A 19350-nucleotide genomic window follows, 5' to 3' on the forward strand; every position below is an offset into this window, starting at 1 on the left:
AGATTTTAATAAACCCATTCAAATTCACATTTAATCTTCAGTAATTGTATTTGGAGAAGAAGTCTCTCAGGGAATTGGATTAATTTATCATTTTTTTTTCCAGGCATACGTAATATTCTTTTTATTCATAACTGTATTGCTTATCTTCCTTGCCTGGCAGCTTGCTCAGATTGGCAGCATCTCCATTTTTTCTGTAGACATTTTGTACTCAAAAGTATACATATTCTGGGAGCAAGTATTATTTCAGTCTTGGAACATGTAGGCTGACTAACTTATTTCTTGACTCACAGTGGACTTTAAAATTTACCTTTTCTTTGGGGAGAGACACTGAGAAGCTGCAACCAACCAACCAATGTTGTGAAGTTACAGCTAATACCAAGTCCCTCAGGGTGCTTTTCTTTGTGGGAGGGGTTAGAGGAAAAATGTAAATATTTTTAACCAGATTGCCATGAGGCAATTGTCCTTCTCTGTGGTCTTTCAAAACATTGCCTGGCTGACATTCAGGTAGTGCTCAGTAGCCTGGTCAAGATTCTGATGTCTGTCTCAAACAGGACAGGGTGAAACCTGCACACAGAATGCTCACATTAAGCAATCTTTTTGTCATGAAGCTCCAATTTGAAGTACCTCACATCATGAGCTCATGTGAAATAGTACAATCTGGTGCAGCATCTATTACCTTCTCGAGGCCCAAAACCAGTAGTTTCTGATAACTAGATGCATCTGCTCTGCCTTTGCTGTGAGAAAGAGCTAGTTTTCCTGATGATTGGCTGAGTACTTGTTTATGCCAAATTCCAGTATACAAAGATCCACCAGGTCCAGCAGCATGACTTTCCCATTTAAAAGCAAAAGGAGAAATTGGTCTGTTTACCATTGATAGTCTTCTGTTTCCTGACTGGTGTTTTCTCCATCATCTAGGTGGCCAGAGACATCCTCCTTATGGGACATCCTGGGTTCCTGTGGCACTGGGCATTCTCACAGCTCTGGTCACAGCTGTTGCCCTGGCTCTCATTCTCCTTCGAAAAAGAAGAAAGGAAACTCGGTTTGGGTAAGGGAGTTTCTTCTTGTGCTGGATAGAGAGCTCTCTACTCTCTCTTCTATTGTGGTTTCTGACTCAATTATTTTTCAAAAAAGCATTGTGGATGGAGTACTTTTGGCAGCTTCTTTGGATAACTGTATTGGTTGGGTTTTTGTTGGGATTTTTTGGGGGGTTTGTTGTTACTGGGTTTTTTCCACAGTTTTGGGGTGCCTGCCTTTTCTTCAAAATGAGAACACCAAAAATACAGTAGAAAAAATGTTATGTTAATAGCTAGGCCTTATTAGACTATAGAAATATGAACTTGATTAAGGTAATTCTTAGCACTGCTGCTTAGGAGATTCAAAGAGAAAAGACCCACAGATGAAACATCTGTATTCTTACAGGCTGAGCCCTTTATCCCATGCTGGTTTTCAGTCTATCAGCTGATTGTAACTTCCTGACTGCCCAGAACCCTCTGGATCTGCAGTAAAGTTTCCTTTCCATCACCTCTGACACTTGGCTGCAGTTGGCTCCCTGCTGCAAACAAGGTTCCCGTTCTTTCCAGTCTCCCAGACCTCCCTGTCACAGCAGCATCTCTGTTTAAGTGACTCCTGCAACCTGTCCCAACCCGCAGCTTCTCCCAGGCACTCGGGAGGAGTGATTCCCCTGTTTTGGAAGGCTGTAGGTGCATCAGCAAAGCAGCATAAACCTGTTGTTCCCCCTCTCCAGACACACCCTCTTTAACAAGACAGTCTGCAGTACTTACACAGCAAGGGATGAGAAATCATCCCTACTGTCCAACACACCCTTTTAGAAGTGAATGGCCCATGTAATCATGGCTCTGTGTGTCTTTTCTGCCTCCTAGCCATGCCTTTGGCAGTGTGGTTGGCAGAGGGGATCCAGCAGTCCATTTCAGAGCTGCCAGGTCTTTCAACAGGGAGGGCCCAGAGCTCATTGAAGCAACATGTAAGTAAAGTGACTTGAGTGATTCTGCCTGGGAAGAATGTTCTGCATGTTTTCTCTCTCTGTTTTCACTGAAACTGATGTTTTTTGATCAAAAACATAGGATTAATTTACAATGAGGCTTAGATACTGTGAATTGCAGAGGTGAAGGGCCAGAATGGCTGCTGCCATGCCAATTACATAGCCCTTGCTAATTACAGCTACGGTCATTGTGTATATTAATGCAAGACACAAATTCGCTGCTCCCCTGCCCCAGTTTCACTCTACAGGGACTCCTTTGACTGGACTATAATCCAGTGGCGAGATAAATATGGCTTAACAATATTAGCAGTACTCTTTAAACTCAGTGTGCTGAGCTGTGCTACAAGCATGAACCAATTAATCAGTCTTGGAAAGCCAGGAATTAGTAACTTATCAAACAGGAGATTGAGTCCCAGGAATGGCCAGATGATCCATTAAGGTGATCTGTTTCTGTCTCCTGGTTCAGGAAGGGCATGGCTCCCTGTGACAGCACTGCATAGCTGGGTTAGGATGATGCTCCAGTCATTAAAATGGTGCAGCTCCATCAGCTTAAATTAAGCTGTGTGAACCAGTGTCTGTCAGTAGCTCTTTGGATTGGATTTTTGTCTTCTCAGTGTTATTTACATTATTTCTGTATTCCTGTTGTTCTTGGAGTGTTTAAGGGTGGTATTATCACACCCTCTCCCTTTAAGTACTCTAAGTACATTTTCTGATGTTTAAAAGTTGCTGGCCTCTTGTCTATGGTGAGGCTAGAGGACATGGAAGAGAATTCTGTCTTTTTCAGTGTTTCCTCCTTACAGTGTGGGAATCAGATTGGAGATGGAGATTGGAACAGGTGACTCTTGATGTTGTGACGGAATATTTAAATATCCCTTATTTGATGCTTCATTTTTTTTGTTGTTGGGTTTTTTTTTCCAGTGGAGAGTATAGGGATCAGTGATGAATTGAAGACAAAACTCAAAGATGTCTTAATCCAGGAGCAGCAGTTCACCTTGGGAAGAATGTTGGGCAAGGGTAAGAACCAAAACTGAACAAGGCTTACACTGAAAATCCCACTTGTGATACTTTTACTGTTGAGTAGGGAGAAGCAATTACAAGCAGCCTGTTTTCTCTCCAGCTTGTTGATGGAAATTTAAATGGTAATATCCCTTCCACTGGGATAAAATGTTTCAGAGATTTAGCATAACTGAGAGGATATTGGCTAAACCATTCCTGTAATATGGCTCTACACAATCATGAACTGCAGTCTACGCTCAGCTTTCCAAAGTAGTGTTAATTCACTGGTGTGTGAATTTCTTTCAGACATTTAAACAAAGGAATATTCAATTAAACTTCACCTTTTCCTTTTCCTTTATAAGACTAGTTTTATTGCAGGTTTTTTTTGACCCTTTCCTATGGGGAGCATTCTTCCACTCCATCCCTCCTAGAACAAATGTGTTTCTTTCAGAGCAGGAAGATGACCTTCCTGCAGAAGTGGTCTCAGAGGGATAACAATGCTAAGTAATTAAACAGCTGTGTCATCTGTTTGTGAGTGTTAGCTCTTGGCCAGTTTCTGGGATCCTGCTTCAACCCTTTTGGGCTGCCCCCATGGCAGGTAACAAACTGAAATTGGCTGCAGAGGGGCCCCAGGGCATGGCCTTGGTGTGGGGATGCCAGCTGGCAGGATCTGGTCTGAGTTGTCAGCCTCACTCCCACAACCCTAGGTTACAGGTTATAAGATGACATAACTGCGTTGCCTTGGGCTCTGCTGACTCTACAGCTGAGCAACAGCTCCATAGGATGGAAGCAGCACAAAATACCTTTGTTCCTTCCCATTTTCCTGGTTTGTGGTCAGATCCACTGCTTATGGTTTATGTGAAGTAAGCACGTGCCATAGAGTAGTGAAGGCCATTGGTGAAAAGCTAGTGGAAAGATAATGCTTCTGGGGTAGGTGTCCTGAGTGCCATATTTTGCTTTCTTCTTTTCAGTGTCAGAGTTCCTCACACTAGTGCATTTTGGGTGGGATAAGTGGTTACAAAATTAGGGAGAGCAGATCTAATGCAAAGAGGCTGTTGGGCTGTGGTATAAAGCTTCTTCAGGCTAAAATATTTTGAAGAAGTTTTGGCCTGTTGCATTTCCTCTTATCTCCCTTAGAGAACACACCAGGGCAAACACTGCCTTCTGTTAATCATCATATCACTCACACACAAGTAGGTACTCCTATGTTTTCTCTGGTCAGCTGTGATTCATAGAAGTCATTCTCTGAGTTCTGAGAGATAAGGCTGACTGTATCTCAAATGGTTGAGTCCTGGCACCATTGCTCTGCCCTGATGGCTGTCAATATTGAGAGCTTCCTCAGCCAACCCATCCACTTGCTGCTCCACCTAATGGCCTCCTCTCTGAACAGAAGCTCACTCAGACTTGTCCCTCATGATATGGCTTCCCCAGAAATGTCTGCCTGTGATCCCAGCCTAAACTCTGTCTCTGCATCATCTATCTGGTCAGGGATTGTTTTTTTCTCTTCTTGTTTTCCTTTGCCTTCTGGGCTGCCAGCACTGTGATCCCTGTCTGCTGGTAGTGATATCTCTTCTAGACACACATATGCTGAAAGCTGCTGTCTGGAACTGCAGAATGAAACATGAAGCATTTCTTATGGTTACTCAGCTTCTTTGCTAGTGACCCCTGAAGTGAACCTGCTGTGAATCATACTTTCTTCACAAGAAGCTGTTCCCTCATTGCCTACTCTGATAATTTTGCAGGAGAGTTTGGGTCAGTTCGAGAGGCACTACTGAAGCTAGATGATGGCTCTTTCCAGAAAGTGGCAGTGAAGATGCTGAAAGGTATGTGGAAGCAGGGCTGCCTGAATTACTTAAGAAAAGAGAGCTTGGAAAGATTAAATGTTGTCTGTCCTATTCTCAGCAAATATCCCTGATGCTCTTTATTCCTCCCTGAGCTTCCCACTCAGCCATTCTACCCATGTTGTCTCCCATCCCTTTCATGTCAGTCTTTTCGTAGTGGACAGTCTTCAGGAAAGGACCTATACCACCTTAGTTGCTTCTACAGCACACAGCACGTGGTGAATGCAACCAAAACCACTACATCATGCAGCACAGACAGCTCAGACAGGTCTGCTCTGCCCTAATAATTCAGCAGTGAAAGGACAGTATTCCTGCAAGCATGTAGCCTGGAATAAACAGAGTGTTTGGGCTGAATGCAGTGACAAGCTAACTCATCTCAGTCAGCACATTTGACTGAGCAGTCCAGCTCCCATCTGATTTGTCATTTGGTGAGTGTACCTAACAAGGGCAACTAACACTTTCATCAGGCAGAAGTCTGTGACAAGAAAAGCAATTAAAAGATAGGTATAAATCAAAGGAAACATGAATATATATGTGTTTATATATGTTAACCTACCTTATTTGATCCCTTTTGCCTGTAAGGCAAAAATTAACTGTGACTGAGTGAAAACAGTCACACTCACTTATCTCTGGAGCTCAGTTTGCTTCATAGAATAACAGCTTGTACTAAATACACTAATACCATTCAAGTGTAAGTTGTATCATTTTATCCAGTTTCAACAATAATTCTAATCAGTTTGCAAGCTTTTGTGTAGTTAGAATGTCTCCCTTCAGGCATCTAACTTAGGAACAATCTGTCAGCTTCCAGAGGCACCTTCCTTTCTTCATTGACTGTAAAAAGGGAATCTCCGTTTTGTCTTCTGAATCATATTGAAATTACTTGCCTAAAGCAGATAATGTGAATACTCCCCTACAGGTCTGAGTCTGATCTTGCAGCAGGACTGGAGGACTCTTGCTAAATTCAGCAGCAGTGGTGGAATCAGTCGACTGGGATACTTCTTGATTATATTGATATATTTCCATAAATCTGGACTCATAGCAATGAGAAATAATTTACTCCAAAATTTTTCTCATCTATGTCACTGCTGAATTTTGCCCAAGCTGTCTGGTAGTGTGGTTATTTAAGAAATCTTAGCTCTAGCACCTTACAAGACTCAGTCGTGCTAAGAGACATAAAAGCATTGATCTTTCATGCCATCCTTGTCAGAGATGAATTGGGCCCTGCTGTGCCAGTCAGGGGCTCCAAGGCCATCCCCTCAGTTTCAACATTTGTGTGGTGTCTCCCCTCCCTGACATTTGTTGTTTAGGTTATTTTACCTAATTAATTCTTACATCTTTAACCCCCACACAGTTTGCACAGCTTCCAAGGAAAGTTCTTACTGAGAAAAGAGCTGCTAACCAGTGGGTCTTTACTCTGCCAAGAACCAATTTACCAGATGTCCCTGATAATGTGCTTACTGCTGCCCATCCCAGGAGAGAGAGTCAGGCTCTGCTTTGTTGTAAAATGGCTTATCTAGCTATAGGTCTGAGAAAATGTGTTGCGCCACAAAGAACAAGCTTTTGATAATCATTATTTGTAAAGTCCCTTGGAGCCACCTACAAGGAAAGCAAACTTACAGTCACTTTTTCCAGCGGACATCTTCACCTCGACTGACATTGAGGAGTTCCTGCGAGAGGCTGCCTGTATGAAGGAGTTTGACCACCCTCACGTCACCAAACTGATCGGTAAGACAGCGCTGCTGCTCGTGCCACAGGGCACCTCCTGTTCCTGCATTATCCCACACAGCCTCCCTCCCCCCAGCAGTGCTGGTGCAGGCTCCTCTGTGCTGCCTGGAGTCCTGCACAGGTCAGCACTGCTCCTTCCCAGGCCCAGAGGGAGTTGGAGTGTGTGCAATGCTCCCCACACCTGCCCTCACACACCAGTAACAACCATCTCCTATTTAAGCTGTTTCTTTGGTTCTTGCAAATGAATCAGGGAGACTTTGGCTGGCTGAGGCATGTTTAAACTGCTGTGAAATGTGAGCAGGTGGGCTGGTAGTCTATAAATAGGAGGGAAGATTGTGCCTTTCCAAAATACTGAGTAAGAAGAAGACATTTGTGGGTGGACACTTTGGAGTGCGGGTATTTTCCAGAAGTGGAGATTGCTCTGCAGAGCGTGGGGTTGGGGCTGTCTGGTCTGGAGTGATCCTAGAAACACCTGTAGTTGGTCCTGCAAGACGAGCTGAGAGGCACTAGGCTCTTAGTACAGCTTCTGAAGTAAACAGGGTTAGAGGCATTTTACCACCCCCTGGCATAAAGTCATAGAAGCTTGGAGCATGGAATCTACCCACCAAAATGGCACATTTTCCTCCAGATCTGTAAGAGGAAGGTGCAGCAGTCTGTGAGATGGCCCTGGGAGTGATCTGTTCGCTAACGCCCTTTCGCTGTGTGTGTCCTCATCAGGAGTCAGTCTACGAAGCCGTCCCAAGGGCCGTCTCCCAATTCCCATGGTGATCCTGCCCTTCATGAAGCACGGAGACCTCCATGCTTTTCTGCTGATGTCACGAATTGGGGAAAACCCATTTGTAAGTCTGTCTTACTGTAGAATTCCTTCTGGGAGGGTAGGGATTTTCGGAGAATGTATTTGGAGCAGCTCAGGATTGGTCTCCCAAAGGCACTGGCAGATGATTGGATTTTAATACCAGAGAAGGTCGTGAGATGTGATCTTAAAGCATTTCCTTCCATCCATGTTGAGGCCCAGCTCCTCCATTCTATCCCATCCCCTCCCTATGTCCCCCATCCCTGCTCTGTAAAGTGGCAGCAAACCTTGCAGTTTTGTCATACGTGCTTGAAAGCCTCCAGTAGCAGAAGCTAAACTGTTCTTTCTTACAGAACTTGCCTGTTCAGACACTCCTCAAGTTCATGATTGACATTGCCAGTGGGATGGAGTACTTGAGCTCAAAAAATTTCATACACAGGGACCTTGCAGCTCGGAACTGCATGTAAGTGACTCATGAGTTTCAGAGAAGAGAAAGACCACAGTGGGTGAGGGAGGGATGAAAAACCTTTTGCATGACAGAAGCATGAGGGGTCCTGTCTGAGAATGCTGATCTTTGCATTTAAGTGACAATAGACATAGGGGAGTCAGGGTCATTGTGGTGGAGTGTGTGGTGGGGCTGCTGGGAGCAGGGAGCAACTCCTAAAGTCCCACTGAGCTTTCAAACAGACCCTTTTTATAAGGAACTTTGCCATCATTGGTCTGCACATAAAGTTTCATAGAGCTGATTACAATACATGTTTGTAATTAGCCACTCTAGTGGCTGTGTGTCAGCATAGGCTTTTTGTTCCACATTATAAAATAACAGGAGGGAATGGGTTTGGCTGTGTTAGTAGAAAAGAACTTTCATTGTATCCTGAAGTCTGTATTTCTGGTATCTATTTTGAGGACTTGATTATCACAATATAAGAATTGTAGTTTCCTTGAAAGCTTGTGGAGAATGCCTTTAAAAATAATCGCATGGTGAGCACATCGTATGACCCCACTTCACTGTTCTTGACACCAAACTACCTTGACTGCTTTGAAAGGAAGAAAAGTCCTTTTTTTATCCTTTCCACTTGGCTTCTTCCCTGAGAATGGAGTAAGGAACAACTCATTGTGAGAACAGAACTCTGCCTCTAAACAAAACCACAACAACCAATAAAATCCACAATGAGACACAGATTTCCAAAGGCATTTTAATGTCCAGATGTACGAAGAGCCTGATAAAGTCATGATGAAAAATGATGGGTTAGCCTGCTTTGACATTTATGAGGAACCCATACTGATTTTCTATTTTTGTAGACATCCTCCAGAGGAAGTGGAATGCCTGTTTCAGCACATCTTCTGGGGAAAGCAGGGAGTCCTTTATGAGGCCCAGGAGCATGAAGTCGATGTGGGCTTTACTTGGACTATCTGTCAACGTGTATAGGTTTAAGAGGGTGACAGAGCAATTTAGGACAGTAACTAGGCCTGGAGAGAAGATGGTGCAGATCTAGTTCAAGCAGTTTTAACAGGCAGTCTAGGCAATCACCTTATGATGTTTTCTTATTGCCAATATGGGGTGCAGGCCTTGGTGATAGCAGTGAGTATTGCAGATGTGCTCTGATAATCCTGGAAACGACAGAAAGTAGCTGGGTTTCTTTTGTGTGTGTAAGAGAGTAGACCATCTGAACATAGCCACTTCCTTACTCATAATTATTTCCCTGTTAGTCTGAAGGAACTAGTTTGAGACCACTAAGCTACTTCACATTGGTCACCAAGTAGATGAAATCATTCTCTTTTTGTGTAATACTTGGTGAACTATATACCTCAGTTCTCTGAACTTTTTTTTTTTTTTTTGCCTGAGGTAGCAAATAAATGCTTTCCTTTCCTCAATTGTGAAAACTTTCCCATAGGTTGGATGAGAACATGAACGTGAGTGTTGCAGACTTCGGACTCTCTAAGAAAATCTACAGTGGAGACTATTACCGCCAGGGTTGTGCCTCCAAGCTGCCAGTGAAGTGGCTTGCTCTGGAAAGTCTGGCAGACAATCTGTACACAACGCACAGCGATGTGGTGAGGTTTGCTCTAGTGCCTTTGGGGACCACTTGTATTCCTGCTAAAGTGGAGGAGTCCCACTGAGGGTAGGAAAAGGCCCTGGTGATAGGAAAGGGAGTTGACCTTGTGTTTGAGGGATGGTGCTACCTCTGCCTTGGGTGCTGTCAGAACTCAAGACTAAAAATATAGGAGAGCGGTTAATGGCAGAAGACATTAAGCCTTTTCTTCTTGTTGTCCTTTTGTCCTTTATTTTTCAGTGTTTATCCCCATCCTCCTCTTCACTTTTCCCCTCCTTCTCTTCCTTTTCCTCTCTCTATGCAGTTTCTTCTCTCTTACTCTTTGTCCTTTCTCTTCTGCCTGACAGTTTGAAGGTGACATTTGAAATGCATGTAACCCACACACTTATGTACAAGTGCAGCAAAGGTACTCTGTGCTGCAAAAGGCATTGGCAGAACTCCATAGCTCTGAATACATCAGTGCTTAGACACTCCCCGTAACTTTCCCCCTGGGGAGCGAGGCTAAACCCATTCATCTGAAATTGTTACTTATTTTTCTTTTGGGATTTTTTTTTCTGATACCATTTTCCCTCTTCCTTGCTGCCTTTTGATCTATTTTCAAACTAGCTTCCTCCTTCAGTCCTGTGGACTTGCCTTTCCAGTTATCCCTGTCATGATGTCCTTGAAGAGATAACCAAGAGTGCCTTCTAATGTGGCTACTGTGTTGCCCAGCCATTGCTGCATTCACTGTAGACAGTGTTTAGTGATTGGGGGTCACTAGTTCAGCCAGTTTACACTAGACACTGGACAGGGGTTTGCTTATGAAAATAATAATTTTTTACCCTCACAAACCTTGCAGTTTAGATGAAATGTACAACTGTGCAGAGTAGAGCAGGAATGAATGTGAGCCATAAGTGGTTTGTTCCTTGCCCTGCTTATTGGCTAAACTCTGCTTTCAGTTGTACCTGTATATTACTAGGAACTCAGAATCTGGTTAAATGAATTAAGAAACTGACTTGTGAGCCCTAAACCAAAATCTTCTTGTAGCTGGGAACCAACAAACTGATACCACATACCTTAGAGAACCATAAGTAGGAGAGGTCTGCAGGTGGAAGACAGGAGTAGCTCCCAAATCTTCCCCCGCTGCACTGCAGGATGGGGCTGGGCAGGGCCTTCAGCTGTCTCTTAAGATGATGTGTCAGCATCAGCAGCATCTGGTGGGTCATTTCTGTTTTCCAGCTAGAGTTTGGATAGTCCTTGCATCACTGCTGCTCAGATGACATTACCCAGCACAGTCTGAGCTTACTGAAACCAACCCCAGCGAGCAGGGAATGGTCTGTTCACTTGTTGTGTGCTGTTCTCTTTCAGTGGGCATTTGGGGTGACCATGTGGGAGATTGTGACCCGAGGGCAAACCCCTTATGCTGGCATTGAGAATGCAGAAATCTACAACTACCTCATCAGTGGAAACAGGCTGAAACAGCCCCCGGAGTGCCTGGAAGATGTGTGAGTACTCCTCACCCTGCTGACATACGATTTCTTGAGAAGTTTGGCTCACTGGAAGGAAACAGGGGCAGCTGGCTGGGATGCTGATCTGAATCTATCCTCTTTCCAGTACATAGAGCCATTCACTAGAAAGTCTCTGGGTTAGATACTAGATACTCTTTGCTGGCAGAGCTCCCAGGAACCTGTGGTAACTACACAAGCAGCTAACTTGGCTCAAGGGTTTAAACAGTGTCAGCATTAGCAGTTCTTGGCTTTGTGGAAACTGTAACTGTGTTTCCAGAATCACTGAACCCTGCCTTCTCAGGCCAGCATCTGAGCAAAGGGATGAGTTCCATGGCACACCCTGAGGGCTGAATAGAGAGGCAATCCAGCAAGACTATAAGGAAAGTGGATTGTGGAGGCAGTGGCCTTCATGTGTCTTTGAAAGCTTGGCCCTGTTTTCAAAATTTGTAATCTACTGGTCTCAGAAATAGCAGGCTGAGAGAGAAGAGAGCAGACAGGACAACCTAAAGTTGTGTAGATCAGTGTCCCACATTAAATTACATCTGGAAACGAATCCAGGACAGTCTTGAAGATTGACTGCAGACATTGTCAGACTTACAGGAAGGACCTAGATAATTCACAGGGCAGCAGGTAGCCACATGCTGCAGCTTGTGCTCCTGCCTTAATCCTGCTGCCAAGGGATCACTCTTGGCCAGCAGGTCACATGAAGTGTTTGCTCAGGAATCCTTCTTCCATGAGTGTTGGTTGGAGATTCCTGGTCTCCTCACATAGGGCTGAGATCTCCCAGGGAGTGTCACCATAACTTATCCCAGGGTAAAAACTTGCCTTGTCCGGACAAGGTGAAATCATTTCACTGAGGCCCAAGCAAGTCTGTTTTCTATGTGTTGTGCCCAAAGCAAGACGTAACTATAAGCACTGACTTTAGTGATCTAAGTCCTCTTTCCTCCCTCTTCCCCCCTACTCTGATGGTGGATTATTTCATGTGATTGCTTTTTCATTTTTCTTTTTTTCCACATAGGGAATAATCTGTACTCCTGTTACTGAAGCTGTACACTTTACCTTCTCAGCAGTTTGTTTTAACTTTTACTGAGTATAAATGAAAACATTGTTTTATCACTGCTTAAATTCATTACATGTCTGCATCTTGACTGCTCTGAGTAGCTTTGGTTCCAAGTTGTGGAGCTTATGGCTGTAGGATGTTAGAGATGCAGAAAGTAGAGAAGAGACTCAAAAACCTACTAGGTAGGCATTGGAGAAAAATCCATCAAAAACTACTGAAAAGGTACAACCACTGTTTTGTGAGGTCCTGTAGCTGTAGGTTATTGAGACCTGAGAGAATACCAGAAAGATCTCACTACATACTCACCCTCAGCTTACATGCTTTCCCCAAGCTACTGGGCTCTGTCAGTCATAGGGTGCTGGGGCAAATGGACTTTTGGGCTGATTCAGTAGTCAGTAGTTTTCTACTTTTCCTTCAAATGAATGACAGCAAGGGTGAAAAAAAGTATTTAATTTGGTGCCACAGAATTGGAAGTTTCTCTTTTATCTGCAGCATTTAGAATTATTTCTACTGTTTGTAAGGGATGTAAATCAGGATTAAGGCAACTGAATCATAGAAGCTTTCTGTAAAAGTAGTGTGAGATCAAAACAGTCTTGTGAATCTGATCACAAGCAAGGAATATAAGAAGTAAAATAAAACCCATCATGAAATGCTTTATTTCCCAGTAAAGGCCATATCAGATTTTTTTCCATTTACAAGTTTAACTGAGGTTCATTTGTATGCAGTGTTTTTCAGTGCCAGCACTGTGCTTTGTTCCTGTTCCCTGAAAAACTGGCAACAATAACACCATAGGAATGCAGCTGCCAGTCTTGTGGGTGATGCACAAAGAGGAGCAGGACAATGGCTCTGGCCGTGCTCCAGCGCAATGCTCCGGCCAGAGGCCTGGCCGGCAGGAGGGCAGCCAGCACAGACACTGAGCTGCGGACGTGGCCGCAGGGCACAAGAGCTCCCCTTCCTTTGGCCAAGCACAGGCCAGCAGAGCCAGTGATTGTCTCCTCATGCTGGCCCTGGGGCAGCCAGAGCTGAGGTAGCTCGTGTTTGACCATAGGAGAAAGGCTGCAGGATGGGACCTGGGCCTGCTAATGGCCCTGAACATGTCTTCGGCGCAGGGGTGGTACCTCTGTAGTTGAAAGGCCATTTCAGCATCCCTCTTCCAGCGTTGTCCATTCTTTAATAGCCATCTAAACAAACCCAGTGTGCCTTTTTCCAGTCCTGTTGACATCCTGTCAGGCAGCAACAGCAGCACACTTCTGTTACTCTGGGAGTGCTGAGTTAACATGGCACGAAAGAAGGAATACTCTGGAAATAACATGCACCTCCCACAGCTTGATCTTTGTTTTCTTCCTGTGATTTATCTGCTCTTGATATATATATGACAAACTAGAATTTGGAGGGATGGCTTCAGCTGTGGCAGAGATTGTGAGTGTGCTATTTTGTGAATAAATTCAAAAGCTATTACTAGGTGATGTCACACTCGCGGTCCTATTCTAGCTCCCTAGAGACAGCCGAACAAGGGCCTTACCACGAAATTCAGTATACTTTGACAGGGCTTTTGGGGTTTTTGATACTGTCTAAATAACTATTTTGACCAAAGGGAGAATGCCCTTGAAAATGGCAAGAAACAAGAAATTAGATCCACAATGGCCATCCATGCTGTCCCACTTGTGCAAGGCCAAAGCTGATAGGTTTTGGGGGAAGCATCAGTGTTTTTTAAGCTTCACTGCCCAGAGCTCCTGTTCAGAGGTGCAGGGCATGGCTGCTCCGCTTCTCAGTGCTCTTGTCTCCCTCTATGTTGCAGCTATGATCTCATGTGTAGATGTTGGCATCCTGAGCCCAAGCTACGCCCCAGCTTTGGAGTGCTCCGGTCCCAGCTGGAAATGATTCGTGGGAGGATGTCCACACTCTCTTCCAGTCAAGATCCTCTCTATGTCAACATTGGGAAGGACAAAGAGTCATCTGCAAGTGACCCTGCCCTGCACACCTCCTTTGGAAATGTGGATGCTGAAGAGACTGTTGCTGGGGCAGCTGCTGCTGTCACAAGTGACTATCGGTACATTATGAGCCCCTTGTGCCTTGGAGATGATGCTGACAGTGAAAGGCATCCAGATGGACAAGAAGGGGAGGACAAAAGCCTTCTGTATGAGCTAGAGACAGAAGGAGAGAAAAGTTGCTAGCCTGTACATAACAGTGACACTCTGCTTCCCTGGGACTGGATGTGTGCAGCATGGTGCTGTGTCTCCTGGAGCTCTGATGCCAGATCTGGAATGGTTTTGAACAGCACTGGCCAGGGCTCTTGGGCAGCTTTTGTAGCTTTCACCACCTGCGTGGGCTGCAGTGGCAAATAGCTTGGAAGAACTGCAACCCAAACAACCCCTTGGATTTGGGGGAGGGAGGCAGTAGGATTACAGGGTGACCACATCCTGCTGAAAGGAGTTCAGAGCTAAGGCAGCAGTCAGAGTCTGTGCTCTGCTCCTTCTCACTGAATGCTGGAGCAGAGCTCAATATACCTTCTGTTCAGTCAGTGCTTGCTCTTGTGTAGATGTTGTCTTCAGTCCTGGCTGCGTGACTTTGGGACTGGTACCTCTGAAAACAGTAGTGGGTATTTATACTGTCATTCAGGACAAGAGGGCAAAATTCCCCTCGTGTTCTCTCAGCAGTACTGCCTAGACTTGTTGCCTACCTCAGTGGTTCTCAAACTGATCAGCGGATCTGCTCCTACCCAGCACTGAATTTGAACATCTGGCTCATTCCATGCAGTGACATTTGCCACTTCCTCAGTCCAGGGCTCTTTTAAGAGTCTCAGACATTTTGGTGAGCAAGGAAATCAGAAAAAAAATGAAAATCCAGCATTCCTCTTCTCTCCATGTACCTTTTTTATGTCTTTCTTTTTCTTCTGTTTGATGCCAGTTCAGGCCTGACTAGACTTGCAGCTGACATTAAAATGCAAAGGGAGGAGGGCAGCTGGCTTGTGTGCGGGCAGAATCCAACTTCAAAGGGATGGAAAGGAAGCAGTGTAGAGAGGACTTAACAGCAGTATGGGGAAACAGTGCTAATTAATGCTAAGTACTGCCCTCCAGGAGAGGAAGAAGACTGAGATACAGAATGACAGACTTGCTCAGTTTCAGCAGGAGTGGGATTCAGCATTTGCTTCAAAACTGGATCCTTTAAATCGTTCTCTTTATTAGTCCTATGACTTCTTCAAATAACCAGGAACTGTAGCTGCTATAGTGACATGTGAAATCAGTTTCAGGAAGACGTGCGTGTTGGGAGAAGGGATCAAGTGGGAGATCTCTTTCTGAAGAGAGATGCTTCATGATGAAAAAGCTTGAGAACCACTGGCCTTCCTATTGAGGAGGTTTTCTGGCATGCTGTAAAAGTCGCATAAAACATGGAGTAGTATCACTGCAGCCTTCCAGATGGGGCAAAATTAATGGGTTTGCTCTTTGGGTTTTGTTTTGTTTTCCAATCAGCATGTCTGACTCACTGTAACTGCAAGTGCTTGTGTGGTTTTTAATAATTTAATATTTTACTATAAATCAGCATTTGTTTTGTGCAGTGGTTCCCAGCAAGGAAGTGCAGTTACATCTTACTCTACTTATCATAAATATTTGCTAGATCTTAATTTCTTTTATTTTCACTGCGCTGAGAACTTGGCAGTATTACTTAGGATTCCACATTGCACTTCCTCAAACTAATACCACAAATGTCAGCATTTGCTGAGTTGGCAAAGGTGGGACCAAAAAGTCAAATGAGATTGCAGACTTGGTATGAGAACACTCCACCCTTTTATACCCAGTATTTGCTTATTGTAAGGTTGGGGTCTAACTATAAAATTCAGGTCACGTTTCAGCCCTTAGTGAGAACTCTTCCTAGGGAAGGGGAATTTCAGCCTGGGACTTGGGCATGGGTCCTTTCTGTAAAGTTTCCTACTGAACAGAGATGTCCTACAGGTGTCTCCAGCAATGCAGTATGGTTTCTCAGTCACAGATACAAATTCTGCCATCTTACACCCCAGGCAGTGCAGGGTTTACTCTTCACTTAGCTGGAATGCTGTAAATGCAGGAGAGAAGATAACACCTAACAAAGGGTGACAAAAACCTGTGCAGTGCACTTTTGCCGTGAGGGCAGAAGGCTGCGCTCCCTGCAGCTGCCTAGGAAGTGCGGATGTACATATAGACTCTAACTCTGGGAAGCATGTCTTTAGTTTTTATGCATTTTTTAATAATAAAACCTGTACTGTGTTTGAGTCCCAGCCTCTTATCGGTGGCAGAATATGTGATGATGCTCACTATCTGTGTGGGGTCATAGTCAGCCCCAGCTGAAAGTCATCTTTCTACCTTCACTGAGCATGGTTGGGCTACTTGTTGGAGGCAGAGAACATGTTTGGCCTGCCCAAGGGACAGTTACTCTGCATTGCTCCAGCCTTGAGATTGTGAAGACCAAAATCTGATGGGTACGGGCCAGTGGTTCCAGAAAGAGACAGACTGTGGCCACCATTTTGTAGGAACCTGCGGAAAAGCCCTTACTGGGATGTGCTGCTTCCTGCCCGGGAATGCAAGACCTTTGCATCAGTTCCTCCCTGAAAATTGTCATGTGCACCCATCCAACTGCTGCCAGTACTCTCAGTGGAAGAGAGGTTTGGGGGCAGTGGGTAAAATTCAGCTCCTGACTCAAATGTTCCAAGCACAACATAAAAGAGCCCCTGGGTTTCCAGCTTGCAGAGAAGAAAAGGTGTACCTCATGCTTTTATTCTTCACAAGCAAGCAGCATGCTGCACGCCCTCTGCCTGCAGCTCACACAGAGAGGAAGAGTGATGGGAAACTGCACAAGCGCTCACCCCCCATCTGCAATGCAGGAAAAACGACTTCTGAAGCATGAAGCAGATGATTTAGTTAATATTTTAGGGTTCCAGTGCCCAGTGATGTCCCTTAGATCTGGTTCAAATGATGATTTAATCCTTTTGCATACAAGCCTGGACAGACCAGGTACAAATGAGGCTGTGTTGTGGGTGGGAGAGGCAACACCAGAAGAACTAGTGAAAAAAGAGTGAGGGAAGGAGATTTTAAAATGCGGACAGATGGGATGAGCTGTCAAGAGGGAGTTGGAAAGCAGAATGTGAAATTTTATGTATGACATACCAGAACAGAGAGGGCGTTGCCTCAGCTGGGGCCGAGCAGGTGTTGGAGGTGGGGGCTGGCTGTGTGTTTTGGTAAAGGATGAGGTGCTCTGGTCCACCCCAGGTGCCCTGCAGTGTTCTGCTCTTAAATCACAAAGAGGATGTACAGAGCTGGCCTGGCCCTGCGTCTGTTTGGAGACATCACTGTGATCCTGACCCCAGGGAAGCTCCAGCCTAACAGCTCTGATTGAGGCACCAGCCTAGCACACCGTTTCCTAAATAAAATGTTTCTCCCACAATCACCCATTTTTTCCACCATCCCAGTACAACAGTGCAGTCCCTCCCATCTTCCCAAGCAGCAGCCCTTGCCCAGTCTGCTGGGGCAGTGGGATGGCCAACATGTGCATATTTATGCTGAAGCAACTTCTGTCCCATACGGGTAAGCCTGACCACACTCCTTCATGCACATCTCCTGGAGGATGAGACAGGGTCTCCTTCTTTTTAACAGAGACTCAAGCCACTCGGGGCAGTTACCAGCTAAGTTGTGAGGCAGCATGACCCCACAGAACCTAGCAAGAGCACAGCAGAAGCTCACAGCACTGCCTGTGTTGTGTAGGGGTAGTTAGTGCATGAGGAGACATGCCCCTGTCACCTCCAGTGCCGAGGCTGACTGATGAGCCTCAGACTGTGGGCTGTGCTGGCAGGTCAGCCTGCAGATATGGGGATGCTCCAGCCTGATCCAGTACCTCATCAGTGTGGGGAATCTTGTGTTCAGGGCTGACAGCTCAGCAGGTGCTTGCAGTGAGTGCATGGATATACCTTGGAGCTACTGCACAACTACCCTGGGAGCAGCCACCTTCCTTCTTGACCTGTGTTTGGAGGAAAGCGTTGAAGTCTTGACTCTGTAAAAAACACTCCCTTGAAGTGAAATGCAATTAATTTTGAGTAAAAATCTGAGTCTCATTGATCAGTGAAAGGAACAATATTTGCACGTAGATATTTTCCTGATCTACATTCTGTACATTGCTGGTAGTATTTATCCTCCTCTGATGCTCAACAACCACCAACTTACGTAAATCCTCTTATTTTTTACCAGGGATTTCTGTGTGGAACCGATTTGTTATTTCACACCTGCTGTGCTCCCTTAAAACAGCAAGTTTTTCTACAAACACTGTATTCCTGTGGATTTGGATCCAATGGGTGATTGCAAGCCCTGGGTGAAGCTTGCCCCTACGTAAGGTTCTTACATGACCTTTTCCCTTGGTGGAGTCTCTGGTGCCCAATACTCATTGAATTTCCATCTGCAGTGAAGGTACTGATGTGGAAGTAATAGGGTCTGCCACATGCAGACTTTTCTCAGAAAACTTGTAGGAACTTAATTATTCTTCAGACCTCAATCTTGCCATCACATTTGGCTGAAATAAAGCAGTGGATTCAAAAGCTATTAGGGCCAACACATGCAGCTGGTGATCAGAGAGCCTTGTTACCATGGGAAACAGAGCTAGAAATCAATTACTTAGTCCAAGAACAGAAAAGACCGATGGACATGGGTTTTGATTGCATTTTCTGTCATACGAAAGGAACTCAGCGTCAGTATGAATCAGACCTCAGTCACTGCACTGAGGTCTAGCAACAACAAAGATGATTGACTCCTCACTCCCTAATTACTCCATGGATCCTCCAGCTTGAGGCATGCCAAGCCAAGTCACTCCCAACTGCAGTTACGTGAAACAGAACATCTTTTGGTTATATTTGACAGTAGGACTGAAATTAGCAAACAGGTATTTCAGCAGCACAGAAGGTATCTAAACAGCTTTTGTTTCCTCCAGATTCTTTTCATTGGCTCAAAATAGAACTGAAAGAAATGTGTGACCCCAGGAAATAGATGGCACTTGTTGATTTAAGCTTTGCTCAATTAAGTATAGATTTTATGGAACTGGACTAGTTTCCACAAGAGTCTTTATAGGAGCTGGCTCTTGCCAGCCTGTGGCGTAAGGAAGCAGAAATTCGTGACAAAGAAAGAGGGCTTGCATGCATAGATGATCCAGCTGGAGTACAGGAGATTGCAGCACATGCTGCAATGATAAACATACAGTGCCAGTAAATGTGACAGAAAGGGGGAGCTGAAAGAAGCAGCGGGTCATTGGAGAGAAGCAGACTGTACACTGCAACATGGCAGTGCAGCAAATTCAGAAGGTCTCTGCTTTCTTAGTTAATATATAAGACAATGATCCTGGCTGCTACCCTGTCATTACCTGAGTGGGAGACTGCTGCTGCCT

At 44.9% G+C, this 19350-nt stretch overlaps 1 protein-coding gene across 1 annotated transcript in view; it reads left to right on the top strand.

Annotated features, from left to right (window-relative positions):
* The window catches only part of TYRO3 (TYRO3 protein tyrosine kinase), a 39349-nt gene extending 25089 nt beyond the window's left edge, over positions 1–14260 (top strand). Inside the window, exons 10-19 of the mRNA XM_082283620.1 lie at positions 916–1045; positions 1881–1981; positions 2918–3013; positions 4738–4818; positions 6469–6561; positions 7279–7400; positions 7708–7817; positions 9250–9409; positions 10756–10892; positions 13754–14260. Coding sequence (XP_082139746.1) covers positions 916–1045; positions 1881–1981; positions 2918–3013; positions 4738–4818; positions 6469–6561; positions 7279–7400; positions 7708–7817; positions 9250–9409; positions 10756–10892; positions 13754–14129 — 1406 coding nt within the window. The 3' untranslated portion in view covers positions 14130–14260. The remainder of the gene's footprint in view (positions 1–915; positions 1046–1880; positions 1982–2917; positions 3014–4737; positions 4819–6468; positions 6562–7278; positions 7401–7707; positions 7818–9249; positions 9410–10755; positions 10893–13753) is intronic.
* Positions 14261–19350: the final 5090 nt, after the last annotated feature.

This window comes from Coloeus monedula (genome assembly GCF_965178545.1).
Source record: "Coloeus monedula genome assembly, chromosome: 6".
Lineage (NCBI taxonomy): Eukaryota > Metazoa > Chordata > Aves > Passeriformes > Corvidae > Coloeus > Coloeus monedula.